This window comes from Gossypium hirsutum, chromosome D13 (assembly GCF_007990345.1).
Source record: "Gossypium hirsutum isolate 1008001.06 chromosome D13, Gossypium_hirsutum_v2.1, whole genome shotgun sequence".
Classification (NCBI taxonomy): domain Eukaryota; kingdom Viridiplantae; phylum Streptophyta; class Magnoliopsida; order Malvales; family Malvaceae; genus Gossypium; species Gossypium hirsutum.
Window position 1 is genome coordinate 55046437 of NC_053449.1, and position 10183 is coordinate 55056619.

The 10183-nt window shown below is 36.9% G+C and overlaps 2 protein-coding genes across 2 annotated transcripts; one reads left to right on the forward strand and one right to left on the reverse strand.

The window, feature by feature from the left end:
- Positions 1-877: 877 nt before the first annotated feature.
- Positions 878-2098, reverse strand: LOC107922555 (uncharacterized). The gene is made up of 2 exons (XM_016852642.1): positions 1405-2098; positions 878-1215 (listed from the first exon to the last, which is right to left on the reverse strand). Exons 1-2 carry the CDS (start codon positions 2096-2098, stop codon positions 878-880), a joined length of 1032 nt encoding a protein of 343 aa, XP_016708131.1.
- Positions 2099-5769: 3671 nt separating this feature from the next.
- Positions 5770-9887, forward strand: LOC107922547 (probable cellulose synthase A catalytic subunit 5 [UDP-forming]). The gene is made up of 11 exons (XM_016852632.2): positions 5770-5902; positions 5983-6178; positions 6250-6395; positions 6474-6691; positions 6829-7095; positions 7180-7525; positions 7625-7888; positions 7997-8209; positions 8275-8724; positions 8800-9150; positions 9232-9887. The coding sequence occupies exons 1-11, from the start codon at positions 5819-5821 to the stop codon at positions 9817-9819; spliced, it is 3123 nt and encodes a 1040-aa protein (XP_016708121.2). The 5' UTR covers positions 5770-5818; the 3' UTR covers positions 9820-9887.
- Positions 9888-10183: the final 296 nt, after the last annotated feature.

Here is a 10183-nt window from a genome sequence, read left to right on the forward strand (position 1 = left end):
ACAACAGAAAATGATAGTAATAACCAAGAGTACCTCCCCCTACTGAAAGCACATTTTCCTCAATGTGGACGAAAAGAAATAAATAGGTAGAAAAGTTTAGAAAAACTCCCCGTGTTGTTACTGTCGATCGCAAATGATAGCAATGAGCTTGGTCAGTTGTTGGCCAAAGGTTTCAAGTCGGGCCTCAATGCGCTCTAAGCGTTGCTCAACGATTTTCTTCGCATTTTCGCTCTGTTTTATCTAAGCAAAAGAAGAAAAATTTATTAATATCCAAATAAGTAAAATAAAATAAAATAAAATAAAGCAATAAATAAAGTAAAGAAAAAAATAAAAAATAAAAATTGGGTTGCCTACCAACAAGCGCTTGTTTAACGTCGTTAGGTCGACGCCGTTATTGGTTCTATGGTGGTTCCAAATGGATTTTCTTGACCGTGTGAGCTTGAAAATTCTTATAACACGAATTCAACCGCTGGCCATTGACTACAAAACGCCTTCCAAATTCTTCACTCTCTATTTCAACTGCTCCATGTGTGAACACTTTAGTAACAATAAAAGGCCCCTGCCATCGTGATCGAAGCTTACCTGGGAATAACTTTAACACAGAGTTATAAAGTAAAACTTTTTGTCCTACCAAGAAATGCTTCTGAGCTATTCTTTTATCATGAAACAACTCTGTTTTATCTTTATAAATGTGAGCATTCTCGTAGGCATCATTGTGAATTTCTTCCAAATCTTGGATGTCTAATTTCCTTGCCTATCCTGCGGGTTCTAACTCCAACTCTGGTGCCTGTATAACAGGAGGTAACAATTTAGTATTTGGAGATAATAACTCATTAACAAATTCAAATTCATCAAGTTCAGAATTATCTCCATAAATTCACTCAAAATTCTCTTCCACTAAAGAGTCAATTATGTCGATACGATTTACGCTCAAGATTTCGCTTGGATGGCTAATGGCGTTGCAGACATTAAACTTTACAATCTCCCCATCAAACTCCATCGTAAGAGTTCCACTTCGAACATCAATTTTAGTACTAGTTGTACTAAAGAACGGTCGACCCAGCAGGAGATCTGAAGATCCAAGAGTGCTATCCTCCTCCATTTTGATCACATAAAAATCTGCAGGGAAAATAAGCTCGTTAACTTTTACCAGAACATCCTCGAGGACTCCTTCTGGATGCACAACAGACATGTCCGCCAATTGAATGATAACACCTGTTTTTGTCAAAAAACCCCCATTAAGTGATTCATAAATATAATATGGCATTACATTTATAGAAGCCCCTAGATCACGCATAGCCTTCTTAATTCCCAAATGGCCTATTTTGCATGGTATTGCAAACATGCCCCTATCTTTGTATTTTGCTGGCATTTTCTGTTGTAACACTGTGGATACGTTCTCACCAACATTCACCCTTTCATTGCCTGTTAATTTCCGCTTGTTGGTGCAAAGCTCTTTAAGAAATTTAGCATACCGCGGTATTTGCTTGAAGGCATCCGACAGCGGAATATTGATCTCGACATTCCTAAATGTTTCGAGGATTTCCTTGTCCTCTTTACCTCTTCGACATTGGTTGAATAGTTCCGGAAATGGAGGTTGAATTTTGGGCATTGGAGGCTTCGGTCGGACCTGTTCGTCTTTTTTGGGTTTTTCCTGGGCAATTTCTTGGGCAAAATTCCTATCAGGAATTGGTTCTAGTACCTTTTCGCTTCGCAACGTCACTGCATTTGCATTTTGTCTAGGGTTTGGTTCTGTTTGTGACGGTAGCTTCCTTTGAGAGGTCAATTTCTCGATCGATGTGGTCAACTCTTTGATGGACGCCTCGATTTTCTGTTGAAAATCATTCATCTCTTTTTGGAAATTAAGATTTTGCTGTTGAAAATTAAGAACATTAGCTGCTAACTTATTGACCATGGTTTCTAGAAAATTACCTGAACCTTGTGGCTGTTGTGAAAATCGATTTTGGTATGGCTGGTTATTTCGTGGATTGACCCCATAACTTAAGTTAGGATGATCCTTCCACCCTGGGTTGTAGGTATTAGCGTAAGGGTCGTACTGCCTTTGTGGCGGCCCAGGGAAATTTCCCACAGCATCCATATGGGTCGTGGTATCATCATACAAACTAGGACATGCATCAGTTGCGTCATCAGGTGTAGCACATATTTCGCATAACCTAGCTGTTTTCATTTTTTCTGCAATAAGAAAGTTCATCATATTAGTAAGTCTATCAACTTTATCCTCTAAGGTTGAATTACTTAGCTGATGAACCCTTCTAGGGGGTTCAGTATTGGCTCAGAACTGCTGAGAATTTGCAGCCATCGTGGAGATCAAGTCTCTCGCTTGTTGGGGAGTCATATTGACCAATGCTCCTCCACTAGCAGCGTCTACCATATTCATCTCCATGAGCTTCAAACCTTCGTAAAAATATTGGAGGAAAGATTGCTCCGTTATACCATGTTGTGGGCAGCTTGCACATAACTTCTTAAACCGCTCCCAATAATCGTAAAATGACTCAGCTTCTTTTTGCCTTATTCCAACGATCTCTCTTCTTAGCTCAGTTGCTCAAGACGCTGGAAAAAATCTGTTCAGAAATAAACGAGATAAATCAGCCCAAGTTGTAATAGATCCAGGGGATAGATAAAATAACCATTCCTTAGCAGAATCTGCTAGGGAGAAAGGAAAAACACGCAATTTAATCTGATTCGCAGTTACCCCCTGAGGTTTCATGCTAAGACAAACCATATGAAATTCTTTCAAATGCTTGTGGGGATTTTCATTTTACAACCCATGATAAGTTAGCAGTAATTGGATTAAACTTGACTTCAACTCAAAATCAATATCCATAGTAGGAAACGCGATGCACAATGGCGGTTGTTCTGTCAGAGCTTCGGCCAGTTGCCGAATCGTTTGAGCCATTGGTTGGTGTGCTAGATTCGGTTTTTTGTTAACCCTAGCATTAAGCATTTCTTCTGGTGAGTCGACTTCTACTTTTTCGCTTTCAAGTGTTCGAGTAGGGTTTTCGTTAACCCTAGACTCAGCTTCGTCGTTGACTTCAATTTCTGGCGGTGGGTTACTCTGAGTTCCAACCACCGCTGGCTGTTTTTTTTGTAACTTTGTCTCCTTGTGATTGGCTCTAGCAGTCTTCTCAATTTCTGAATTGAACGCAAGAGTACCTGGAGCAGATCTGGTCATAAGAAACAAAAAAACAAGATTAGTACGTTGCCAATCCCCGGCAACGGCGCCAAAATTTGATGCGGTCGTTGAAAGCACCAAAAATATCCTATCCCTAATAAATAATGAAAAAGAATAGTAAAAGGGAAGTAGGGTCAAATCCTCAGGGACTGGACTTGCAAAATATATTGTTCCTTGAAATCCCAGGCAGAGTCTTGCCCAAGACAACCTGCGTTCCTGGAAAAAAATAAAAACAATAGCAGAATTAAATTATTGGATCTAGAATCGAAAAATAAAATAAAAATAGAATTAAGAATATTGAATTGAAAATTCGAGAAATTAAAAATAGAGTTAAGAGAAAGAAAATTCTTATGGGAGATTCCAACCTCCAGTTGTCTCGTTCTGCCTTGGGTTCAATCCTCGGCTTTAAGATGATCCTTCCCAAATCGAATAAGCCAGTTATAGTGGAAAAGGACGCCTACGACCACCAGCTCCAAGGATTTAGACTTATGATTTAGTGGAACCTGACTCTAGCCAACAATCGCTTCTATGGGATCGTCTTATGCTAGATCAACGCTTCTCAATGGCGAATCCCACGCCATTTTGTCTCTTGGGCTCGCCAACCTCTGACGCAGTAAGCTGACGAACTAATTGTGCAACCTTCCCAAAACATACAAAGTGGCCGCCTTTGTATACGTTGAAAAGCTTACTTCTTAAGGGACATGGACGGAAGCGTCAACCCCGTAGTGCGGAGAAACGATGAATACTCAGCGAGGAGGCTAAGTACGAATTCTAAGCCTCATGAACTCTTTTGGGGATTTTTGACAACCTTCGGCTAGATGGGTTTAGTGGCTCACGGTTGTGGTAGAAAAAAAATAAAAATAAAGATTTTATTGAAAGGAAATATGAAAAGAACAAAAGCCTAGACATTTACGATGGAGTTTGATGGGGAGATTGTAAAGTTTAATGTCTACAACGCCATTAGCCATCCAAGCGAAATCTTGAGCGTAAATCGTATCGACATAATTGACTCTTTAGTGGAAGAGAATTTTGAGTGAATTTATGGAGATAATTCTGAACTTGATGAATTTGAATTTGTTAATGGGTTATTATCTCCAAATACTAAATTGTTACCTTTTCAGCTTTTAATTTGAGAAAAAAATTCACACTAAAATAAATTAATTAAATGCTTAGGGCTTTCAATTTTTCATCATAAATGTTTTATCTCCTAGGGACCCAAAAACTTTTCAGCTTTAATTATATTGCATTTTATAATTTTTTTAAAAGGGGCCCAATTTATTATTGCACCTAGGACCTCAAATATATATAAAAAAAATGGGCCTGTTGAGGTTTACTCTTTGATGGAAAAAGAAAACGGTGGAAGCAGGGGTGACGTGGATGGGAAGATGATAAACAATAGTGAGTAAAAAAAGGTTAAAAATGATGATTTGGTGTGCACATTCAACCGTCATTAGAGATTTAACATTTTGTTGACTAAAGTAAAAAAATTATCTAACAATAATGACCAAATTGTAAGTATTTTTGTTTGAATGACCAAAATAAAAGAGTCCAAAAAGTTAAAAGACCAACTAGGTAGTTTATCCAATTTTATATATAATTAAGGTCAAAATAACATAAAGTATAAAAAATAAAGACTAAAATTATTATTAGACCAACTAACAAAATTTCACTTAATAATTGGGTGACTCAAAAAATCAATTTCAAAAAATTTAATAATAAAAAAAACGAAAATTTATGAAGGTAAGTGTTTGTTTTTGGATGCTGTGACAACAATGCTAAATATTTAATATTTTCAACATCTTTTCTTTTCTATTTTATTTCCCCTCAAATTTGTTATTTGTATTTCTTTGTTTTACATCAGTCACCAAACCTTTTCCAACAAAGAAAACGTTAAAAATTATCTTTGTAATAACCGTCTATTCATTAATTTCAAGATTTAGCTTTGTTAAAATCGTCCTGAATTAGAAAAATTTTAAAACACAATTTAAATTATAATTTTATTATATCCAAATCAACTTTTATTATTTGATTTATAGATTATTATTTTATGCTATGGTAGAAGTAGATAAAATTATAAATTGAGTTACAACATTGCTTTGTGTTTTTTTAATAATAAAAAATATAAATATTTGACTCGAGATATGATTATATGAAATAGTGACGCTATGTTATCTATATTCCTTTTTTTAATATTTTAATGTCACATCAGCATTTTCATCTTTTAAAAATCAAATTCCTATTCCATGCCATTTTTAAGCTTATATAAAAAATATATATAATTTTTAAGCATCATCGGTAAATAATAATATAATACTTCATCATCAAATAAAATAAAAAATAAAGAAAATTTTATCAATAAATATTAATAATTTTATTTAAATAAATATTAAATTCATAAACTCGAGACTAATTTAAAATTGAAGGTTTAGTGCTTTCATGATTTTAAATTACTCCAACAGTCCACTTTTATCATTTTAGTAGTTTTGTTATGAGCTGGTAAATGATAAATGGAGCAGAAGAAGCGATTATGATGATAGGTTTCATATTTTTTATGGGAAATTTTTAGTGGCAGTGGCAGCCAAAGTGAAAGCAAATCAAGCAAAGCAACGAAGAGCGTAAACACTAATGCAAATGAGTTGTGGTTTAGTTGTTGGCACTCACAACTCCAACGAGCTTCTAGTTATTCGTCGCCATGGGGACGACTCTTCAGTAAGTTGTTCGTGTGCGATTATATGCTTTGAAATATGAATTACATGGAAAATAAAGAACAAGTGGTGTTAAATTTGCAGCCAAAGACGGGGGAACATTTGATCGGCCAAACATGCAACATATGCGGAGATGAAGTTGGACTAACAACTGAGGGAGAGTTGTTCGTGGCCTGCAATGAGTGTGCCTTCCCTATTTGTCGTGTTTGCTATGACTACGAGCGCAAGGAAGGGAACCAGACGTGCCCTCGGTGTAAAACCAGATTCAAACGTCTCAAAGGTCATTTCTCAAGACCTTTTCATTTGTTTATTCTCCACTATTTTAGTGAGAATGGATTCATAATTGTTCAGGCTGTCCTAGAGTGGAAGGAGATGAAGAAGAAGATGAAATTGATGACTTAGAGAATGAGTTCAGTTTCGAGGGATCCAACAATGAGCAGCACCATTTTGTTGTTCATAGGGAGCCTCAACTTTCCCTTCTCAGTAATGGTCACAAGGTATTATTACCAACCTGTAATCGAAATCATAAAATAACTACTGTGCATTTCAATCTCTTGCTTGAAATCTGTATTCAGTACTTGTTGAGCCACCTTTGTTCTCATTTTGTTTTTTTCTTTTGTTTCCTTCAACTTTTGGCTTTCCCCACACTGCAAATCCTAAAGGATTTAACAGCTTATGGCTATGGAACTGTTGCTTGGAAGGAGACATGGAAACAAGAAACAGGAAAATTACAGCTGAAGAATTCGTATAATGGTTGCAAAGATGTCTTTCCTGATGACCTTGATTTACCTTTGTAAGTTGTTTAGTAGAACTCTATTACAGATACTCCATTGCTCATTACGTTAGAACAAAGCTTGTTAAACAAAGAACGCTTTACTTCATGTTTGATTACAAGTAAACTACTAACAGTTTATTGATTGTGAATATCAGAAGAGATGAAGCTAGGCAACCATTGTCAAGAAAGTTAGGAATCCGATCGAGCCAAATCAACCCATACCGGATGATCATCATAATTCGACTTGTAGTTGTTGGAGTTTTCTTACACTATCGAGTGAAGCACCCAGTTGAGGATGCCTACGCTTTATGGCTCGTATCTGTCATCTGTGAAACATGCTTTGCACTTCAATGGATTCTTGAACAGTTCCCAAAATGGCATCCAATCAACAGGGAAACTTATCTCGATAGATTATCCCTGAGGTATATGCTTTACTCTTTAAAGTGTGCAGATAAGGTGTAAATTCATTAATTTTTTGATAAATTGAGTTCCCTTTTCTTTTTTAGATACGAGGAGGAGGGGCAACCTTCACAACTTGCTCATATTGACATATTTGTAACCACAGTTGATCCATTAAAAGAATCACCTTTGGTGACAGCAAATACAGTTCTTTCCATACTTGCTGTGGATTACCCGGTTGATAAGCTCTCATGTTATGTTTCTGACGATGGTGCTTCCCTGCTAACATTTGAAGCATTGTTCGAAACATCTGAATTTGCAAGGAAATGGGTACCATTTTGCAACAAGTTTAACGTCGAACCGAGGGCACCCGAGTGGTATTTTTCTCGAAAGGTAGATTATTTCAAAGACAAGATTTTACCATCGTTTGTGATGGAAAGAAGAGCAATGAAGGTAACTTGGACTTCCCAAGCTCATTCCATTTTTATTCTATTATTATTTATGGCTGATCAGTAATCACTCGGTGAAATCCAATGCCAATTGTGATTGCAGAGAGAGTATGAAGAGTTCAAAATTCGAATCAATACATTGGTTGCCAAGGCACAAAAGGCTCCAAAAGATGGGTGGATCATGCAGGATGGAACTCCTTGGCCTGGGAACAATACTCATCATCATCCCGGAATGATTCAGGTTTTTCTTGGACAAGGTGGAAGACATGACGCAAATGGAAATGAATTGCCACGCTTGGTATATGTTTCTAGAGAAAAAGGACCTAGTTTTAATCACCATAAAAAGGCTGAAGCTTTGAATGCTTTGGTAAACTTCTAAAGCTGTCTAAACATACAAAATCTCATATATTCTCTAGCAGTCAGCAAGATGCAACATTTCAATCTAATAGAATTTCCAGTCGTTTATAAACTATAGGTAAGAGTCTCTGCAGTGCTCACAAATGCACCGTATCTCTTAAATTTGGATTACAATCACTACATCAACAATAGCAAGGCTCTTAAAGAGGCAATGTGTTTCATGATGGATCCATTGTCAGGAAAAAGAGTATGTTTTGTTCAATTCTCCCAGCGGTTCGATGACATTGATAACCATGATCAATATGCCAATAGAAACCCCATATTATTTTATGTAAGTATATTTGATTGGTTTATCAAATTTTTGCTTTATTGAAGTTACTAAATCCTCGATTTTAGGTTAATATGAAAGGTTTGGATGGCATTCAAGGTCCTATATATACTGGTACTGGATGTGTATTTAGAAGAGTAGCACTTTATGGCTATGATGCTCCGAAACCAAAGAAGCCACCTACAAGAACATGCAACTGTTGGCATAAATGGTGTTGTGGATGTTTGTGCTTAAGAAGGAAGAAGAAGCAGCAGCTCAATAAGTTACCAAAGACCGTGATTCAAACAAGACATACTAAACAAGGTGATGAAGAAGCTTTACCACTCATGTCTGCTACTATGGAGGCTGTCGAAGAAGGGGCACTCGAAAAGATGTTTGGTCAGTCCCCTGTTTTTATTGCATCAACCTTGGTAGAAAATGGTGAAACATTCAATGGAGCTAGCCTTGCATCTCGACTTAGAGAAGCCATCCATGTTATCGGTTGTGGCTATGAAGAAAAAACCGAGTGGGGAAAAGAGGTAGCAACAATGTTTCTCTCTAAACATCATGCATTAAGGATAGTACAATTGATGCAATCATTTCTTGTGATACAGGTTGGATGGATGTATGGGTCGGTTACAGAGAATATATTAACAGGATTTAAAATGCATAGCCATGGGTGGCGATCTGTACATTGTGTTCCTGCTAGGCTTGCATTTAAGGGATTTGGTTCAGTCGACCTTGAGGATCATCTGCAAGAGGTTCTGGGATGGGCGCTTGGATCGATTGAAATATTCTTAAGTAGGCATTGCCCTATTTGGTATGGCTATGGAGGTGGTCTCAAGTTGTTGGAACGTATTGCGTACATAAATGTAGTCGTATATCCATGGACCTCTATTCCTCTTCTTGCATATTGTACACTTCCTGCTGTCTGCTTGTTCACAGGCAAATTCATCATTCCAGAGGTATAATTATAAATGTGGTTGTACTACATAACTGTTGTGATGTAAACTTCATGATGTTCTATTTGTTTATACATTTTGCAGCTCAGCAGTGCTGGAAGCTTGTGGTTCTTGTCGCTTTTCATATGTATTTTCGCAACAAACATCCTGGAAATGAAATGGAATGGAATCAGCATTAACGAATGGTGGAGAAATGAACAACTTTGGGTGATCGGAGCCTTTTCAGCTCAACTGTTTGCCGTATCCCAAGGGCTTTTGAAGATTATGACTGGTATTAACACCAACTCCAGTGTAACTTCAAAGGTAGAAGGCGACAATGGAGATTTCTCCCAACTGTGGGACTTAAAATGGACGACATTGCTCATCCCACCCACAACGTTGCTTATAATAAACATCGTAGGAGTTATTGCTGGAATCGCAAAGGCAATCAACAATGGGTATGATTCATGGGGACCATTTTTTGGGAAGTTTTTCTTTGCTTTCTGGGTCATTGCTCATCTTTATCCCTTGCTAAAGGGTTTGTCGGGGCGACAAAGCAGGGCCCCTACCATTGTTCTTGTTTGGTCGGTTTTGTTAGCTTCGATTTTTGTACTTGTGTGGGTTCGGTTGGATCCGTTCTTGCCCGAATCAGATGGTCCGTCTCTTGTGGAATGTGGGTTGGATTGTAAATAATAGTATTGCTAATTTAATTAATAGGAGCCAGCTCGTTTTCATTATTTTATAATTTAACACAATTTTAATATGTGATCGTGAATAATGAATGTCTTAAAAAATAACCCATAAAATATGATCAATGGAATCTCAGTTGGAGAACAGACCGATTGCGGGGTGAATTACCAAAATTCTGATTTGTAATCATAATTATTGGATTAGGTTTATCAGATTAAATTGATTTTGGAGAGAGTTAGGCGCATTTTCAATGAATATGTTTTAGTTAGATAGTTAAATGTTTATGTTTTTATCCTTTTGAGTTTCGGGTTCAATTCTTCTTCTACTTACATTTCTATTTTCTATTTCATGTTAGATCAAGTTTTTT

Excerpts from the sequence above, each read along its gene's own strand:
- LOC107922555 (XM_016852642.1), bottom strand. The coding sequence starts at position 2,098 with ATGGATGCTGTGGGAAATTTCCCTGGGCCGCCACAAAGGCAGTACGAC. Across the intron at positions 1,216-1,404 it reads CAATGAAAGGGTGAATGTTG|GTGTTATCATTCAATTGGCG; the intron begins GTGAGAACGTAT and ends TGACAAAAACAG.
- LOC107922547 (XM_016852632.2), top strand. The coding sequence starts at position 5,819 with ATGCAAATGAGTTGTGGTTTAGTTGTTGGCACTCACAACTCCAACGAG. Across the intron at positions 6,179-6,249 it reads CAGATTCAAACGTCTCAAAG|GCTGTCCTAGAGTGGAAGGA; the intron begins GTCATTTCTCAA and ends ATAATTGTTCAG. Across the intron at positions 8,210-8,274 it reads GAAACCCCATATTATTTTAT|GTTAATATGAAAGGTTTGGA; the intron begins GTAAGTATATTT and ends CCTCGATTTTAG.